At 37.7% G+C, this 12,804-nt stretch overlaps 3 protein-coding genes across 4 annotated transcripts; 2 read left to right on the top strand and 1 right to left on the bottom strand.

Annotated features, from left to right (window-relative positions):
- Nucleotides 1-6: 6 nt before the first annotated feature.
- On the bottom strand, nucleotides 7-2,140 carry LOC106746059 (metallo-beta-lactamase domain-containing protein 1). The gene is made up of 5 exons (XM_014622231.1): nucleotides 1,602-2,140; nucleotides 1,367-1,531; nucleotides 940-1,059; nucleotides 523-731; nucleotides 7-424 (listed from the first exon to the last, which is right to left on the bottom strand). The coding sequence occupies exons 1-4, from the start codon at nucleotides 1,750-1,752 to the stop codon at nucleotides 532-534; spliced, it is 636 nt and encodes a 211-aa protein (XP_014477717.1). The 5' UTR covers nucleotides 1,753-2,140; the 3' UTR covers nucleotides 7-424; nucleotides 523-531.
- A 405-nt stretch (nucleotides 2,141-2,545) lies between these two features.
- On the top strand, nucleotides 2,546-8,656 carry LOC106746030 (cathepsin L1). 2 transcript variants are annotated; one of them, XM_014622146.1, is made up of 7 exons: nucleotides 2,546-2,672; nucleotides 6,221-6,354; nucleotides 6,667-6,819; nucleotides 6,904-7,107; nucleotides 7,477-7,682; nucleotides 7,774-7,925; nucleotides 8,158-8,656. In XM_014622146.1, exons 2-7 carry the CDS (start codon nucleotides 6,259-6,261, stop codon nucleotides 8,364-8,366), a joined length of 1,020 nt encoding a protein of 339 aa, XP_014477632.1. In that variant the 5' UTR covers nucleotides 2,546-2,672; nucleotides 6,221-6,258; the 3' UTR covers nucleotides 8,367-8,656. The 2 variants fall into 2 exon arrangements, with proteins under 2 accessions (XP_014477632.1, XP_014477641.1); XM_014622155.1 differs by lacking the exon at nucleotides 2,546-2,672 and having other exon boundaries at nucleotides 6,270-6,361.
- A 1,105-nt stretch (nucleotides 8,657-9,761) lies between these two features.
- On the top strand, nucleotides 9,762-11,503 carry LOC106746038 (probable GDP-L-fucose synthase). The gene is made up of 7 exons (XM_014622169.1): nucleotides 9,762-9,930; nucleotides 9,992-10,132; nucleotides 10,215-10,329; nucleotides 10,402-10,530; nucleotides 10,620-10,833; nucleotides 10,902-11,039; nucleotides 11,217-11,503. Exons 2-7 carry the CDS (start codon nucleotides 10,008-10,010, stop codon nucleotides 11,450-11,452), a joined length of 957 nt encoding a protein of 318 aa, XP_014477655.1. The 5' UTR covers nucleotides 9,762-9,930; nucleotides 9,992-10,007; the 3' UTR covers nucleotides 11,453-11,503.
- The last annotated feature ends 1,301 nt before the right edge of the window (nucleotides 11,504-12,804 follow it).

Genomic DNA, 12,804 nt, shown 5'->3' with positions numbered 1-12,804 from the left:
CCCCCCCCTCCCAATGTTCTATTATATAGATATTATCGTAGGCACATAGACCGATTATAAGGTAATTCTGAAATAAGAATGTGAAGTTACGAGTGAAGGCGCAAGGATTCTTAATTTAGTCGTTGGCTGTGAAGATTTGATAAAATTGTTTGCGGATGTAGGGTAGATACCTTAAGGGCAAATTCTTAGAACAAGGAAGAGAATGTCTGCATAAAACAATATTTACGGCATATATATATATATATATACCAATTGCAAGTCGATTCTTCAAAGTAAATCCGTGTTATTATCGCGGAAGATTTATTTAAATATAAGTCATATTGGTTTTGCGTCGTTACAATGAACAAAATTGCGACTTTTGGTGAACATATATTGCTCCTTCGTATAAATATATGCATATATATGTTTGTGAATCCGGTGTAATCTGTAATTGCAATGTATACATACAATGAGTAATGTGATACCATGTACCACACTTTGCAAGGTTTAATAAAGTATTTATAAAAATAACAAAAAGAATACCCCAGATTTTTATCGAGACAGCTGACTGTTTATAATCTCTCTCATATTGTCGGTTACACGAAACATTGGGCCGTGTCCAGGTATAATAAAATCTGCAAGATTTATTATAAACTGTCGCATCATATACTGACTGTCCAACAACTCTGGTGCACCCAACGCTTTCCAGATGTGTGGTGACGAAATATCCTCTTCTTTCTCAAATAAGTCTCCTATAAAAATGTGAAATCAGGCATGTATTTAACATAATATAATTACATACATGTAATTATTACATTAGAAGATTATTACGATCAAAATATTCATATGTTTATTTCCCAACTGTACATAATTTTCCAATAAAACACAAATATTTAATACAGTAATCAAATTGATACGTTTATATGTTTGAAGTACTTTGATAATTTCTGAAATCAATACCTGTAATAGCATAGCATATTTTTTCTCCGTCCTTCATCGTTTCCACTAGCACGGTAACATCCTCCGCGGTATGTCCTGGAGTAGCTACAACTTTAACACCTGGACAAAGCTTATAATCCTCTATATTTAAAGAAATATAACTTTTTTAAATATCATAATAAGAAAAGAATTAGAGCCCAAGCGCAGTTGTAGGTGCATAGTAATTATTTCCCTGTGATTAAAGAGACTTCAATATGGACTACCTAGAATGTATTTATATTTTTTATTTATCTGCATCTTCTGATGTATGACGTAAATTATCATGCATCTACAATTGCTACAGCAACTTTGCATCAGTCTTTTTCATTTACGCTGTTTACTTATATATTCTACTTATGTATTTGATATCTTGTTACGTATTTATCAAGATTTAATAAATTGAACAAACCAGACATAAAATTCTTCTCAAAGAAAATGGTACCACGATGAACAGAAAGCCCTACAATATGTTCTGCATTTGTGAATAAATTATTGTTCCCTGTATGATCCGGGTGACCATGAGTACAAACAACATAATCAATATCCGTTGGCATGATATTGTGTTGCATAAGAGCTAAAGAAAAAGGGAAAAATATATACAAAGAAAATTTATTCCACATATTGACATACAATTTCTTTCGTACCACTCAATAGTTTATCACGGTCCCAAGCAGTCATTGTGTCAACTATAATCAATTTGGGACCCTTTATCAACGTGCAAGTACAATTTGCATCCATTGTCGTTTCATTCAGCTTCTTAGAATAGCCGTTAAACAAAACAATAACCTCATACATTTTTACAAAACGATTTAAACTTTGCAAATTATAATTTTATATAACCTGTGCCTGTATATGTGTGCAAAAGATCTTATTAGAATAGTATATATTATTATATATTATATATTATTATTAATTTCCTTGAAGTTTATCCTGCTTAAACTTTCATTTTCCAGTACTATTATTCACTGTCACATCAAAGAAATGTCTTTCTTGTTAGTAAACATCAAATTTCGTGACATATAGTCTGTTCTTTTTAGCTGCTGAACTGGTGTAATAAGTTAAAGTGAGACAAAATATACTTGTCACACTCTAACTTATTGCACCAGTTCAACAGTTAACAACAGTTGCAGCTAAAAAAAAACAGATCAATATTCGTGAAAGCTCAATGATAACGATGATTATTGGACGCACATATAGAGGGCGGTATTCATAGTCGAATCTTGTATTCAAGATCCTAAGTTTATCTTCAGATGCTCTACGGCTCATTTCATTGGGTATCTGAAGATGAACTTAAGATAGGCTTAGTCTCGGTCTACAATAATATTTTAAGCCTTAAGACTTAAGAAATCGATCAATCACAGTCGATTTTTCTTCTCGAGAACTATCGATTTAAGTTCTATCGATTTCTACTGTCGATTTAAGTTCTTTCAGAATTATGTAGGTAGTAGCAGAGTATCCAAGTAAGTGATTGGTTATCGCGCCCTATACGCAGGAGCCATTATGATGATGTGAAATGCGATCTACAAACAGGAAACAAGATACGAATACAAGCGATTGGACGTAACTGACCAATGAATCACATAATCTATGGTGGTGGGAGGTTGAAAAGGCGAAGGTTGCTGCCTTAACAGCAGACAATCGTCGCTCGCTTCTTCAGAATTAGCGTATTGTTCGTCGTAGTCACTCTGTGAGTTAACTGCAGAGGGGGAATTTCGGTGAGTAGTCAACATACCAATTATCGTTTTACGCGTTCGACGAATACGACGGATTATTATTATGATTATGAGTTACGCAGACGTCGATTTTTCAATCGTCTTTATTTTTATTCTCCAATTATTATTCTACCTTTTTTTCTACTATAAATTTGGAGCACTCGTCCGTTTTGCCTCAAATGCTGACGACACAGACACGGCAATGTAGTCAAGTATACGGTCCGATTTTTTATCTGACAAATGGAGGCTGTATTGTCAGATGCCATTCAGGGCAGAAATCGACAATAGCGTAACGGGTCTCTTTGTTTGGATTTGCGGCGTCTGGGACGCGCATTGTCATCACGCAATTAGCGATTGATCTTCCATTATCGGTGTTGTTTTATGGAACAAATCAGTTTTACGGAACAACATATTGCGTCTTATCGCAACGATGAAAGTGCGTAGAAACGCGGGCTTCAGCTTACATGGTCCGTTTCGAGAGGTGGCCTGGTTTTCTTTTGTCTCCAGCAACCGACGAATAACATCGGAACACGAGAACACGATAATTATGATTCAGCGTAAGCTTCGTGACGGCTTTATATGCAAAATTTTGAAGCTGTATTTTTCGCTTTTTGCATTCTGTAAAGTATTCGCATTGTTGGAGGCATAAAGACGAGAAAATTACTTGCGTAATTTCGTATCTTAAATGACATCATCTTTCTACTTCTTATATTCTAAGCGCGTCGACAGCTGAAATATATAAAATACATTGAAGGTCATTGATACATTATTGATGTATTAACTCAATATAATTTTTCGATTAACAATTTTTCGAATACACATTTTTCCATTATTCACCGTCAGTGGTGAATCTGTTCCAGTGGGCAATCGTGTTCCGTATCGCGATGTCGCGATAATACCGTTGGCACTGGCAATGATTAATAGTAATTTCCAAGGAAATCCGCGAATATATCGCGAATATCCACAAATTCATCAAACTCCGACTAAGTCAATCGACGATTTGAAATTGCGGTTAGTTAAATGTTACCCGCTCTATTTCGCTAAAACAAAGATGATTAAGATATTATTATGAGCCAGTAAGAAGCTAAGTATGTTCTAATGCTATTTTAAATATTAATATAATTAATATTAATATTATTTATAATATTATAATATTTATTAATAGGAAGATACGTGTTTAATCGCACACTGAACGTACGTTCTTTTCTTTTGATCGGCAACCGTACGCGGAGAATCAGGCCTTGCACGCCACAAATAATATTAATATAACTGCATTAATATTCAAGACAGCACTAGGGCATCCGTATTTAGACTCTTATTGGCCCATAAATAATTTCTTTTCCTTTGGTAAAACCAAAAACAGCCGTTATTACTTAAAGATTACTAACTCTTTGACTATCGCTGAGTTATTCGAAACAAAAGACGAGCTACTCCACTCGGTGATCGTCGTATTTGCGATCTGTTGCATTTTTGTGCAACACAATCTCTCGACGCATGCCTTCGTCATGCCGAGAATGTAAGAATCTACTATACGCTAATACGCATTTAGAGCAGATAAATAATTTATCTGTCTTCGGTTAATATCGGTCAAAAGCTCTTCGGACTCGTGACTTCTTATCAGCATTTAATGCGTATCGAATTTCACCATCATATACCATATCTTTCGAAGAAGTCGCATTAGATAGATTAAATTAACTGTATCTTAAGCGATATCTCGAACAATGCTATAGATTGCGAATATGACGAATTATGATGATAAAAACTGCAGATAAAATAAATGCGTAGCTGCGTGCCTTTATTTTGAGAGTTGTTTGTTATTGCGCACGTACGTTGTTTATTTACTTCTCACAAAGGCCGTTGCGCAAGTGGTCTGCGAGTTCAAGTTCTAGGGGCGTGTGTTCTCTGACGAATTTGTGGATGATATTAACGCGGAAGTGATTTGTCTCGAGGGAGACGCGACTGCAATATTTGGTACAACTTTTGTACATGGAGAATGGAATGACTCGTGATAATTAGGTTTCTCGGGCAGAACAATGGACAAAGTTCACAAAACTGATAAACGAGGGAAAGAAGATAAGAGAATACGCCCCTGTGATGGTCGCATTTGGGATCTCTCGCGGAACGTTACAAACGCATTCATGCATGCAGTCGTGCACTCATAGTTCCTGTCCGGTCAGGCGGAAAACTCACTGGTCATTACGTTGTTGCAAGGTCGAAATTGTTAGTTAGTTTTGTTATCTCTAAACATATTCACACCCATTTCGCCCGTTATCGACTTTTCTACCAAACGTTAATATTAACTAGAATCAAACCGATTATTGCTGTATCGTGCTGCATTATTGCCGCTACAAGTTGCTGGCTGCTGGTTTATCTCGTCTCTTGTTTTTTAGAGAAAGATACGTATGTATTTTTAACATTAAAATAAGGAGAGTTTATCACTTTTTGATAAGAAAAGTAGCAGCGTAAGGAAACGCGTCCGAACGAAGAAACCTTTTACGTGTGTCTTATTGCAGCGTCATTGCGTAGACAGGATAATCGTGTCATTCGTAGATTGCTTATCTTTCGGAATTCGTCAACATTCTGTAGATGAGGAAGGTAAATCGTGTAGACAGGATAATCGTATCATTTGAAGATTGTTTATCTTTCGGAATTCGTCAACATTCTATAGATAGGGAAGGTAAATTAGCGCCGGCAGCTGTCGATATAATATAGGTTTTTTCGTCGTACTGAGATAATTATTGGAAGCACATTTTCTGCATAATTATCCATGATTAAGGAAACCAAATCTTCCGGCACGAATACCAAGTTTCGTGTGTCATAATGGTGATTGAAAATGACCGCCGGTGGTCGTGTGTGACGCACCGTTTTCCTATTAACGAACGTTAAGTCTTTATAGTTTTCAAGAGTTTACAAGGACAGTTCTGTTCAAGATAGAAACTTTGTTGTGGTCTTTTTGCTAGTTTAGGAACATTTTATTTATTAACAATATGAGAAGAGCGCGAGCGTGGTATGGTAGATAGCGCACTAGTCTACTATGCTAGAGGTCCCGGGTTCGCTCCCCCGGCATAAATCACAGAAAATTTTTCACACGCTCGTAGCTCCTCTTCGGTGGCCCGGCAAACCACCAAAAAAGAGAGGAGTGTAATCTCTTGCCAAGAAAGAAACTTCTCTCCAACTTTTGCCGTTCGCAACCGGCGTTAAACTTTTGTAGGTCCCCATATGCATGTGTACGATCTCTGTGTGCGCACCAATGCTTAGTTTCCGTAGGGCTTTTAATAACCCACGTAGAGCGAAAAAGCGCATCTATTCAGAGACAAAGAAAAATACCCCCGACGCTTAGCGGTACAAAGGGGAAGAAGAAAGAAGAACAACAATACGAGAAAAACAAACAGTGTAGTGATGTTATATTCCTTCAATGAGAAATTGTCGAGATAAAAATGTGTTCAAGATGAGGTTTAACCGAATTAGTAGGATTTAATTTGTACAGGAAATAAGCGACTAAAATTCTTCACCTGAGGAATAATATCGAGATGATTTATATATGCTTTCAGATAAATAAATTTATATAGAAGGAGATAAAATTGCAATCATGAAGACTGCGGTTATCTTCTTGTTGGGGATACTCGGTGCAGTGCAAGCTGTATCATTCTTCAATCTCGTAACAGAGGAATGGAACACTTTTAAGGTATAAGGTCATTAGAATAGTGGTCAAAGGTTATTTGCATCATATAGACGTTTATTTGCTTAATATTAAATCGCTAGTTCTATTCGTAGCGATTGATAATAACATTGACGTAAATGCGCTTGTTTACGCCAGGCGTTATCAGTTGCAGATTATTTCAAAACTGTTTAACTTACGTTTCCTGTTACAAATTAATCTCTTTATTGCCTGTCGTCATCATTTTTACGATAAAATCAAAATACACCTGAGACATTTATATCGATAATTTAATTATTATCAAAAATGAAATGAAATTTTTACCGTATCCGTTTTCAGGCTACGCACAAGAAATTCTATGGCTCCAAGGTCGAGGAGAGTTTCAGGATGAAAATTTTCATGGAGAACTGGCACAAGATTGCTATCCACAACCGTCAATACGAGATGAAGGAGGTTCCTTACAAGCTGGGAATGAACAAGTACGGTGATATGGTAAGTTCTAGGAAGCGATTTATCAATTAGTGGTCAGTCACGTGACAAGGAATTTTCTGTGAAATATACATGTCTCATTTACAGTTGCATCACGAGTTCGTCAACACCTTGAATGGCTTTAATAAGTCTGTGAGTCCGCAACTTCGCGCTCAAAGAGAGCCAATAGGAGCCATGTTCATCGAGCCCGCTAACGTCGAATTACCGACAACGGTAGACTGGAGAATGCACGGTGCTGTTACGGATGTTAAAGATCAAGGACACTGCGGATCTTGCTGGTCTTTCTCCACGGTAAACTTATTCTTCTCCATTTTACGTACAGACAATCGTTTGATCTATTTCCTAATCTTATTTTCAATTCATTTTAATGTCTCCCTGCTACTGATACCTTAATTCACCTTTCTCTCGATATAATACTTGGATCCATCTTCAAACCACACTCACGATGCATAAACAATATGAAGCCGATGAATATAAAATGCCGCAAAAATTCGAATTTTTATTTCTTGTTATCGTACAAATACGATTATGGCGATATTATTTTGTGATATCGTTGTCTTACCATCTCCTTTTAACTTCGTACATTAATTTCGTCTTCAACTTGTTCAGTTTTCCTTGTTAATATGAACAAATGAATATTATGAGCTTGGTTTTTTGCAGACTGGTGCCTTGGAAGGCCAACACTTCCGGTCCACGGGTAAACTGATATCCTTGAGCGAACAAAATCTGATCGACTGTTCCGGTCGATATGGCAATAACGGGTGCAACGGTGGCCTAATGGATCAAGCCTTCCAATATGTCAGAGACAACCATGGTCTCGACACTGAAATTAGCTATCCGTATGAAGCGGAGGATGACAAATGCAGGTACGTGTTAGCCGCTTTGCATGAAACGTGACGACAAAAATGCCCGTCTATAATATATAATCCGGTGATTTAACGATTATTGAAATTGCAGGTACAATCCTAAAAACAGCGGCGCCACTGATACCGGCTACGTGGACATTCCGGAAGGGCATGAGTTGAAGCTGAAGGCTGCAGTCGCCACTATAGGACCGGTTTCAGTCGCTATCGACGCATCCGCCGAATCTTTCCAGTTTTACCGCGAAGGTACGCATTTGTTCTCTTGTCTAATCGACTATCTGTAGCAAGCAAGACTATCCGTGTCGAAGAATAAAGATTAGATATGAGATACAAATTAGATATGAGATTAAGAAATTGTCAAACTACGAAATTAACCGATATTGGTAAGAATCTGCTCCAAGTGGGCGTAACTTTCTTGATCGCGCAAATTTTAATTCATTTAAGTTCTCGCTTATCTTAAACGTTACGCAATTTTTAGGAGTATACTACGAACCTAGATGCTCTTCCGAGAATCTGGATCATGGCGTATTAGTCGTTGGTTACGGTACAAATGACAATGGTGATGATTATTGGCTGGTGAAGAATAGCTGGGGTACAACCTGGGGAGATAAGGGTTACATCAAGATGGCGAGGAATAAAGAGAACCATTGTGGTATTGCGACGAGTGCCAGTTATCCTCTCGTCTAATAGTTAAGAAGTAAATCTAATAGTTAAGAAGTAAATTTTTCGTCTGTTCAAGATCTGCGAATATGACAATTCCAGTAAAATTCTCAAAAACAGAAACACGGAAAAGAAACGATGAAAATTATATAAAGGTTTCATGCTCCCCATGGGTAGCGATTGACCGTTTCATTATCCTTTCGTTTATCTTTTTGATTTAGTGACAATTGCAGCTATAGATTATTTTATCGTTATCCCTTATACAAATCGATTTCTATTTTTAGTAAATATACTGTAATAAAAGAATTCTTAATAACTTCGTCAAGATTTCTATATTCCTGAAACTTTCTCTTAAGTCATGAATAATAAGTTAGATATGTCTTTGTCTTGGGTGAATGAAGCGATGCTTCATAAAACAAACATCTGAGACACTCCACGAACAATTGTATTACACTTATTTTTTTGCACTGATTGAAAATCGTGGTAACATTCATCGATTGGTAAAAAATTAAAATTAAAGATTATGCGAACAATAATCGAATAAATAAACGCATGTTTGGACGTATATGTTTTCCTACTTGGGTGAACTAAGCAATTAACTAATTAATATCAGTTATATTGTGTTCATATACATGTAATTGTTTATATAAATAAATTAATGAAACATATCAGTGTTAATAGTGATGCCCATGGTATTCAGCCTGTCTTTACATTGTATCAAAGTATTGTAGCGTAAAAACTAGAACGATTGATCGCTAGGTTATCATCAAGAAGTATTATCTATAAATTATGATATACTGTAACAACTGGTTACATGATGAGTATATAATAATAATTTTATTTTATACCTTCTCTGCCGATAATGTTATCAGTCACGTTGAACTTCCTTGTGTATGTTAATATTGTTTTATTTAAATAAAACTACCTAAGACAGCCTAGCGAATCACTCGAGCTAAAGATATTTTATTTTTATTTTTCACATGTGTCAACTTGAACTTTTATCTCAATTATCGCAATTGATTTATTTAACGTTAAAAACTGTGATTTTCTTCTGTTTTCGAGTCCCCCAAAATGGGAGAAAATGATTGGTTCTTACCGACAGTCACATATGCTCTACATGTATGTGCTGCGAAGGAATATATCTGGTTATAGAGTCATTAAGTACCAATAAGGTATGTTTACATGAAAGATATAGAAAAAAGGGATTGATAAAATAGAGTTTTGTGATTGATATTCACTTTTTTAATTGGACACCATTAGCGCTTTGGGCATTTAAGTTTGCATGTGAGCACCATCTGTTGAGTAACTATTATATGACATGACTGCTCTCCAATTCACGAATCAATTACCATCAGGAATTTGTAATCCATGATATAAATAGGTCTGTTCGTTTTCGCTGCACCGCTGAACTAGTGCAATAAGTTGAAGTGAGAAAACATATACTTTTCTCGCTTCAACTTATTGCACCAGTTCAGCGGTGAAGCAAAAACGAACAGACCTAATGTTACTTCGTCCACACTGTACTTCTACGTGACGTTTCGAGTGTGGATTTGGAACCTACTACCTTTTTTTAAAAGTTTTGCATCCTCATGTAAGCCTTGCATTATCTGTAAATAGTTGTCGTTATTATAACACGTTATATCTGCCATTAGCTGTATTTTGGGCAATATGAAAGTCGTACTTGTGACCGGCGGTACTGGACTTGTTGGCAAAGCCATTCAAAGTGTTATTGCAAGCGATAAGAGGGAAGACGAAAAGTGGATATTTATTGGCTCCAAAGATGCGGATTTGTGGTGAGTTAAGTTTATTAACAATTGATACGTGTAAGATACGGTACTTATTTCAGTGAAAATTCACTCTTACTGCTTGTCACAGCGACAAGGGGAGTACTCGCAGATTGTTCGATGAACACAAACCGACACATGTTGTTCACCTAGCTGCCATGGTTGGTGGGCTTTTCCACAACATGTCTCACAATTTGGACTTTCTGGTCAGTACACATAATTACTGTAAGTAATTTAGCTTTAGTCGTAGTTGCTAATATTAGATTTGATTTTTGTAGCTGAACAATATCCATATGAATGATAATGTCCTCCATACCGCTCACGAACACAATGTTGTCAAAGTTGTTTCGTGCCTTTCCACTTGTATATTTCCAGATAAGACAACTTATCCAATCGACGAAACCATGGTAATATATAAAACATATAAAAATGTCTAATCAGGTATATATTTATTGCTTTGAATAAGTATGGTTATAAAAGCTGACTTATGTTTCAGGTTCACAATGGACCACCACATCCTTCAAATTATGGTTATAGTTACGCCAAACGGCTCATAGATATCGCAAATAGAGGCTACCACGACCAACATGGTAGGCTGTATACCAGCGTGATTCCTTGCAACGTGTTTGGTCCACATGACAACTTTTGTCCTAGCTCAAGTCACATTATACCTGGCTTGATGCGCAAGCTTTACGACTTGTGCAAAGACGGTATGCAAACAATTTATGGGTGAATTTTGAGCGGATGATCCGATGTTATTGTTATATATTTTCATCAGGGAATACAGAGGATAAGGTGTTCACTGTGCTGGGTTCCGGCAAGCCTTTAAGACAATTCATCTATAGCATAGACTTGGCGAAATTAATAATCTGGGTGCTTCGTGAATACAATTCCGTAGAACCAATCATATTGTCAGGTAACCGTGCACGGCCACTCAAAATCGGTTAAGATAATTACAACTAAATTTCATTTTTCAATGCTTGTCTATGGTGAAATAGGCAATTATCAATCAAAGACAATAATTGTCGTTTGTCGATTTCGTGAATCGCAATTTCACAGAGGCGAACAAGCGCTAAGAAGAATTACTTTTCAGTGGCCGAAGAGGAGGAAACGTCTATATCGAAGGTGGCCGAGACTCTGGTGCGAGCTTTCGACTTTAAAGGCAAAGTAGTGTACGATACATCGGCAGCGGACGGCCAGTACAAGAAAACGGCAAGTAACGTGAAATTACGAAAGCACTTGCCCGACTTTCAATTTACACCTTTCGCACGGGCGATTAAGGAGACTGTCGATTGGTACATAGAGAATTATGACCAGGCGAGAAATTGAACGGCCAAAGATCAAATACACACACACACACATACACATACATATATATATCAATACGAAAAATATTTGTTAAAATTGGTAGAATATGACACCGAGGATACGATTATCTTTTATCTGAATGACTATTAATCGCGCGTACGACTCTCTCTCATATTGTAAGAGATTATATTTTTTGCAATAAACACAATCTATGTGACACGTGTGTTCCTCATCACCGAGAAACTGTGAGGCGTAGGTCAGTACAAACTGGCGTTTTCGACCAACCGTTTCCGACCTTTAATGGCTCCGCATCGAGATCCGTAAATCTAGGGTAAAACACGGCACGCCGAGTATTTCCAGACTGTCAAATAAACCATTCGCGGCACGCAGATATTTTTATTGATCGGCAAATTTAAGCCCCCGTTACCACGAACGCGCCCTAAAGATAGACCCAGGCCGAGCACCTGCCGTTGCATTTATTTTCGCGCTCGGGCCGCGGCACTCCTGAGAAGTGTATTTTAGGTCAATTCTCGCGGCTGAAGCCCGACCGATGGATGATCACTTTGCGCTTTGCATTTCGACTGTTACATCGATGAAGAAGCGCGCGTATCGCTAGGAGTCAACAAATCGCTGTAACTGTAAGCACAAGACGGAAACTTAAGCTTAAAAAGAACCAATCAGGATATTGTTTTAGATTTGTGTATTCTCTGGAAGAAAATAAAGATAACGGTAAATCTGATCGTAAGCCGAAGTAATTAGGATACGACTGGTTGAAGACTTAGTTGCACGGTCACTTCTTCTTCCAGAGTGCACGAAGAGGCCTGAGGCATCTCGATTGGTTCCTCAGCTCAAGTCGTAGTACGTCTCATGTTTACAGTTATATCGGTTGGATGCGAAAGCCCGTAACAGTTTTAAATCTGAGATCCCTTCTGCGTCTCTCCGATCCGCCTTCTCGAAGCGGGACTCGAAGCTAGACGAGCGAACGAATGATATATATTGCGTTCGCTCATTGAATTTCGATCCCGGTGATATTCGATCCTCCGTAAATTACAATCCCAGCTAAGGCGGAGAGAGAAATTTTAATTAGTCCACGTCGGCGCAAGCAACCTGTGAGGCACTGGGAACAATGAACCGGCGGATGACGACGTCGCCGAGACGGAGAAATAAAAAAATCGGTCGGACGGGGAAAGAAAAAGATGTCATGACAATATCCAGCGGCGGTGGCCGATCGATTTGGCCCGAAGATAACCACGTATGGTTCTCTTATCGGGATCGTCGTCGAGCGGCGATACCAGGGAGACTTTTCGTTGGCCGCGTTTTCTCTTGGCGAAATAAATCACGTCTCTCCCCCCTCCCCTCCCCCCGCCCTTCCC

This window comes from Dinoponera quadriceps, unplaced genomic scaffold, assembly GCF_001313825.1.
Source record: "Dinoponera quadriceps isolate SergipeBrazil2010 unplaced genomic scaffold, ASM131382v1 scaffold120, whole genome shotgun sequence".
Taxonomy (NCBI): domain Eukaryota; kingdom Metazoa; phylum Arthropoda; class Insecta; order Hymenoptera; family Formicidae; genus Dinoponera; species Dinoponera quadriceps.
The sequence above is the reverse complement of the archived record's forward strand: the minus strand, read 5'-3'. Positions and strand labels throughout refer to the sequence as shown.

Bases quoted from the DNA above. Each gene is read 5' to 3' on its own strand.
- LOC106746059 (XM_014622231.1), bottom strand. From the start codon at position 1,752: ATGTATGAGGTTATTGTTTTGTTTAACGGCTATTCTAAGAAGCTGAAT. The intron at 1,060-1,366 runs GTTTGTTCAATT...CTTTAAATATAG, and splicing joins TGAGAAGAATTTTATGTCTG to AGGATTATAAGCTTTGTCCA. The intron at 732-939 runs GTATTGATTTCA...ACATTTTTATAG, and splicing joins AATATGCTATGCTATTACAG to GAGACTTATTTGAGAAAGAA.
- LOC106746030 (XM_014622146.1), top strand. From the start codon at position 6,259: ATGAAGACTGCGGTTATCTTCTTGTTGGGGATACTCGGTGCAGTGCAA. The intron at 7,108-7,476 runs GTAAACTTATTC...GGTTTTTTGCAG, and splicing joins CTTGCTGGTCTTTCTCCACG to ACTGGTGCCTTGGAAGGCCA. The intron at 7,683-7,773 runs GTACGTGTTAGC...TTGAAATTGCAG, and splicing joins GCGGAGGATGACAAATGCAG to GTACAATCCTAAAAACAGCG.
- LOC106746038 (XM_014622169.1), top strand. From the start codon at position 10,008: ATGAAAGTCGTACTTGTGACCGGCGGTACTGGACTTGTTGGCAAAGCC. The intron at 10,531-10,619 runs GTAATATATAAA...CTTATGTTTCAG, and splicing joins ATCCAATCGACGAAACCATG to GTTCACAATGGACCACCACA. The intron at 10,834-10,901 runs GTATGCAAACAA...TATTTTCATCAG, and splicing joins TTACGACTTGTGCAAAGACG to GGAATACAGAGGATAAGGTG.